This window comes from Schistocerca nitens, chromosome 9 (genome assembly GCF_023898315.1).
Source record: "Schistocerca nitens isolate TAMUIC-IGC-003100 chromosome 9, iqSchNite1.1, whole genome shotgun sequence".
NCBI classification, from domain to species: domain Eukaryota; kingdom Metazoa; phylum Arthropoda; class Insecta; order Orthoptera; family Acrididae; genus Schistocerca; species Schistocerca nitens.
In genome coordinates, this window is record NC_064622.1 from 464515943 (window position 1) to 464521984 (window position 6042).

The window sequence follows — 6042 nt, forward strand, 5'->3', positions numbered from 1 at the left end:
GACCATCGGCGCCCGGTCGCTGAGCGTCGGAAGCGGCAGTTAGTCGCATCCTCCGATTCGGAGGCGACACAGCCTGCTGAACGCGGGCAGTCAAAAAAGAAAAAGGCCATACTAGACGCGGAAGGGTTTCAAGTACCGCGCAAGCCGGCACCTCGCCGACAATCCGCAGAGCCAGCCTCAGATGTGCCCATCCAAAATCAATTTGCAGCACTTGATGGCGCTGCAGACCCTCCTCCACCCCCTCCTCCCCCCCCAAAGTCACACCCCCTCCCCCACCGCCCATTGTGTTTGATTACAGTCGGCCCATGAAGGAACTTGTCGATATTCTCGACACCATCACCACCTCCCCCTACCTCATCAAACCAAATCAGAATGACCAGTATCGACTTACTCTCCAGTCCCCAGAGGATCTGGTCCAGGTACTTCACACACTCCGCTCTCTCAACATTCCATACTTCTCCTACCCCTCCAAGTCCCGCCGCCTAAGGGTCGTCGTCAGAGGGCTTCCTATGAAGTACTCTGGCGATGACCTGAAGTCGGCCCTAAATTCATTTGGCATCACCACCTCAGTCATCTCCAGGATCATCTCCCCCCGCACCCGCCGCCCCACCCCACTCTTCTTCGTTTCCGCTCCAGACACGCCGGAGAACCGCCTCCTCCCCACCCTCACCCTCCTCGACCACGTCAAAGTGACGATGGAGAAACCCCGCTCCAGGAGGATGACCCTGGTATGCTTTCGCTGCCAAGGCTTGGCGCACTTCGCGAGTGACTGCACCCGCGAAGTGCGATGCGTGAAGTGTGCCGGTGGTCATGCCTCCAGGGAGTGCTCCAAACCCCGAGACGCCCCCCCCACTTGCGCCCGCTGTGGCGGGAATCATACGGGCAGCTACATGGGCTGCCCAAAAATCCAGTCATTTCGGGCATTCCAGAACCACAAACGATTTTCAGGGCCCTCGGCGGCGACCCGTCCGGGCACTAGCTATGCTGCTGCCCTGGGCGGGTCGGCGTCGCAGACGTACCCCATCCACGCGTCTCGCTCCCATCCTGCCCCTTCGGGCTCCTACCCACCCCCCCCTCCTCTCCATCCCTACCACTCCTCCCCCCGCAACACTCCCTCTCCACCACTCCCAGCAGGCGTCATGCACTGCCCCCCTCTCCCCACAGCGGGCGTCATGCTCCGCTGTTCCACACCCCTCACGGCATCAGGCGTTAGGCTCTGCTGCCCCCACACCCATCCCCATACAATCTCAGCACTTCCCTCTCCCCATCCACTCCCCCATCCCCACCCCATTTGGTGACCTCATCAACAATGTTGTTGAGGCCTTCACCTCAACTATCTCCTCCGCTTTCAGCTCGTTCCTTCAAACCATCCCCCTCCAACTCGCCTCTGCCCTCTCCCAATCCCTGCCCCCCACCATCACCCCCGTTCCAACCAGTCATGGCTGTTAGACATCACGGATTGACAGCCATGATCTGGAATGCCAACGGTCTCCATCCACAGCAGGGCGAGTTTCGTCAGTTTCTCCTTGATGAGAGGGTTGACATTTGCCTTGTCGCTGAGACGCACCTCAAACCCGGTGTTTTTGTCCGTGTAGCAAACTATTCCTGCTACAGGACAGACAGGCCCACCGCCCACGGTGGCACGGCGGTGTACGTACGAAATTCCCTCCGCCACCACCCCATTCCCCTCCCCCCACTCAACACTGTGGAAGCCACTGGCGTTGTTGTTCACACGGTGAGGGGTCCCATCACGTTCGTGGCTCTCTATAGACCACCACGAGGCCTACTTGAAACACCGGACTATGGGACATTGCTGTCGCTTGGCAACGATGTCTTCGTTGGCGGCGACTTCAATGCCAAACACACTGCCTGGAACAGCAGATTAACAAACACATCTGGTCGTCGACTCCTCCAGGTCGCTGAGCGGCATCATGCCCGCACCATCGGCCCGCACGACCCCACAATATACCCCTCTGGAGGACGTCCCCCTGATGTCCTTGACATCGCAGTGGTGAAAGGTCTACCCCACCTCATCACTGCAGCCACCCGCACTGCTCTAGCCTCTGACCACCGGCCGGTCATCTGTTCCATCGATCTCGTTGGAACCACGACCGCGCCGAGCGAAGGCCTGAACATCCGCGGTATTGACTGGCAGTCCTACCAGAGGCGGGTCGAAGCAGCCCTACCCACCATCCCTGCTGCCGATCAAACTGACGCAGATCGTACACTCATCCACCTCACCACCATTGCCCTAGATGCTGCAACAGCAGCGACCCCTCACCGTCCACAACGGCCCCCAGACCATCTGCGTCCGCTCCCCCCCCACATCCTTGCTCTCATCTCAGAGAAAAACCGGACCACCCGAGAATGGCAGCTCACTCGGAATCCGGCCACCAAGCGCCTCATTAATCGACTACAGCGCCAAATCAAGGCTGCGGTGCAAGACCACCGCAATCAGGCATGGGAGACCAAAATCTCTGCCATTGACCTGAGTGACCCGTCTGCTTGGCGGCTCACAAAAAGCCTTCTGAGACGAGGGCAACGGATCCCCCCACTACAGGTCGGCAATGACTTTGTGTCCGAACCAGACGCCAAGGCTAATGCTCTGGCTGACGTCTTCGCGCACAACTTCACCCCGGTCAATGACCCCGTTGACCCCGACCATATCCGCCTGGTAACGGCGCGCCTCCCACGATTCCTTGCCGTCCAGGACCCCGAGGATGAAATCACCCCTATCAATGAAGAGGAGGTCGAACTGCAATTGCGGTACCTCAAATCCAAGAAAGCTGGTGGCCCTGATAAGCTGACAAATGCCCTCCTCAAGCAGCTACCCCCAGCTTCTATTCCCATCCTGACGACCACCTTCAACCACATCCTCCGAACCAGGCAATATCCCACTGTCTGGAAACATGCTGAAGTGGTCGCCATACCCAAGGCTGGGAAGGATCTTCGTTCCCCTGCCAGCTACCGCCCCATCAGCCTCTTGCCCGCCATCTCCAAGGTGTTCGAGAGACTGTACCTCAAACGACTGCTCATCCACATTGCCCGAGAACGAGTCCTCCCTGATGAGCAGTTTGGCTTCAGGCAGGGACATGCAACCACTCACCAACTCCTGCGCCTGGTAGAAGAGGCACTGGACGCCATCGAACGTAGGGAGTACTTCGGGGCCGTACTCCTCGACGTGTCCAGAGCGTTTGACTCGGTCTGGCACGAAGGGCTGCTCTACAAGTTATTTTCCCTCGGCTTCCCGGTGTCCCATGTACGGCTAATAGCCACATATCTGGAAGGTCGCACCTTCCATGTCAGGATCCCTGACGGGAAATCCACACGACGACGCATCAGGGCAGGAGTACCGCAAGGCAGTGTTCTTGGACCGCTACTCTACTCCCTTTTCACAGCTGATCTGCCCTCTGCGCCGAGAGTACATTTAGCTCTCTACGCAGATGATACTGCACTCTTCTCTCGTTCTCGGAGTGCGGCAGTTCTGCAACAGCGGCTCCAGGGGGCTACAGATTCCCTTACCGATTGGGCTAGGACTTGGCGTCTGGCATTTAATCCCTCCAAAACCCAAGCCCTTATCATCTGCCGACGCCACATTCCCATTCGGCTCCCTCAGGTGATGGTCCTTGGTACACCAGTCCCCTGGACTCGTACTGCTAAGTACCTGGGTGTTACCCTGGACCAGCGCCTCACCTGGCGCCCCCACATCGATGACGTGCGTCGTAAAGCAATAGGGCGGCTATGCCTGCTTTACCCTCTCATCAACCCAACCTCCTCACTCCCGTCCCACCTTGCTGTTCGATTGTACACCTCCCTTGTCCGCCCCATCCTTGAATACGCGGTGGTGGTGTGGGGCAATGCTGCCCCCACCCACCTCCGCCGACTCCAAACCGTCCAGAACCGGGCTCTCCGGCGTGCCCTCCACCTTCCTTTCGACTTCCCAACCCAAGAGCTCCACATTCTGGCCGAGGTGCCGCTCCTTCGTACCCGAATCCTCTCCGCAGCCAATTCCTTTTACCAAAAAACCCGTCACTCTCCCAATCCCTTAATCCTTTCCTTGGGCACCCGCGTCCATCGTCTAGCCACCACTCGATGGCCTGACCTTCTGTTTCGCCCCCCATGACCTGCACTCATCAGTCACCACACTTCAGGTAGACTACCATTCCTCATGTCATTGATTCATCTCCCCTAGTCATGTACCACCCCGTATAGACTGCCACCCTAATCAGCCGCACACCCTCCCCACCACTGGCCTAATCATGCCATGCTTTCCTCTTTCACCTCTTCCTGTCACTCTCACACTGCTTTCTCTTTCTTCTCACCCCACCTCAAGACTGTCTGCCGCCGCCATCACGAGATGCCACCAAAAGGAAGAGGCCAGGAAAATGGCCTTTCGTTTTCTATCAACTCACGCTATTCCTCCTCCTATCCTTTATTCTATCACTACTTTTACGTCATCATGATTCTCGGCCAGCCAATGGGCCTTTCGTCTTCCACCCTCTTCTACTATCCCTTTTACTGTCCTATCTTCTATTACAAAAAAAAAAAAAAAAAAAAAAAAAAAAAAAAATCGGCCAGTCAATGGGGCCATTCGTTTTCCAGATTCTTCCACTATATCTCTAACTATCCTTTCACCTGTATAAAAAAAAAAAAAAAAAAAAAAAAAAAAATAATTGCACAAAAGTCAAGCACAAATTCCAACCGCCACGTCATTCAACATCAAGCTTCAAGTAAGAAGGAGAAGCGTCTTCGCTACGCTAGTACTTCGCAAACTGCAGAGGGTACATCCCTCAGTCTTGTGCCTCGGCCGCGCGGGCCCATTCCGAGCTGCGATGTCACTTGCGAACGTTGTGTGTTCTGAAGCTGAGGGTGTGGCGGATCGCCGCCTGGCGGAGCTAGCTCCGTCAGCGGCCCCATCCGGCCCCCCACTAACGACAACCCGGCCACTTCCACCGGATTCTGAGATGGCTAGTTCCTTGGACGCAGCACCTTCGCCTGCGAGTGCTACGTCTTCCGCTGGCGGCTTGCCGCCGACGCCGACCTCTTCTACTGATTCTTCTGGGCGATGTGGCATCGATTCAGGAATCGATGCCGCCGCCCTTAGGCGGTTAGATAGGGCACATGGCGCGTCAGGGCCCCCTTCACGTGGGACCAGCCCGCGCGCGCCGAGGCAAAGACAGGCTTCACCTTCCCCTCGTCCCTCGTCCGCACTCGACATGCCGGACATTTCCGACGCTGTCAACGTGTCCGAGCATTCGGACTTCGACTCGCTCGACGGCCACATGGACGACAGCGACATCGCGGAGGGCCTGGAGGAACACCTCACCGCTCTCCGTGACGCTGCAGAGGAGGAGGGCCTGCAGGTCGACCCTGTTCGGCTTCAGACCGCCCTCTTCCCGAACATGGCTGCCGCGACCGCCGACAGCGATGCCGGGTGCGGGATGGAGTTCGATGACGACCATCGGCGCCCGGTCGCTGCGCGCCGGAAGAGGCAGTTAGCCTCCTCATCCGACTCTGAGGCCCCTCCGCCCGCTGACCGCGGCCTACCCACGAAGAAACTGGCCATTGTTGATGCGGAGGGCTTCCAGGTGCCGCGCAAAACGGCACCTCGTCGCCGGTTCACCACGTCCTTGGCGGACGTGCCCGTCAGCAACGCGTTCGCGGCTATTGATGGTGCCGCTGACTCCCCCCTCACTCCCCCGCCCCCCCCCCGTCATCAGCCACCCCTCCTGCCCCCCCGCCCATCTACTTACAACACAAGGGCCCCTTTGCCGAGCTTGAAAACATCCTCATTGCTCACACGAAATGCCCCTTCCGCTTGAAATGGTCAGGCAATGATAATTATCGCCTGTATCTCCAGACAGCCGACGACCTTGTTACTGCCCTTGCTATCTGCAACAAGCTCAATATAGGTTTCTCCACCCCCCCTAAACGTACCCGCCGCCTCCGGGTTGTTGTCAGAGGACTCCCCATGGAGTACTCTGATGATGACCTGAGGAAGGCCCTCGCGTCATTCAACATTACTCCTTCAGTCGTCTCCAG

At 57.9% G+C, this 6042-nt stretch overlaps 1 protein-coding gene across 1 annotated transcript; it reads left to right on the forward strand.

Annotated features, from left to right (window-relative positions):
* Window positions 1-4964: 4964 nt before the first annotated feature.
* Window positions 4965-5822, forward strand: LOC126204336 (uncharacterized). The gene has a single exon (XM_049938716.1). It carries the CDS (start codon window positions 4965-4967, stop codon window positions 5820-5822), a length of 858 nt encoding a protein of 285 aa, XP_049794673.1.
* Window positions 5823-6042: the final 220 nt, after the last annotated feature.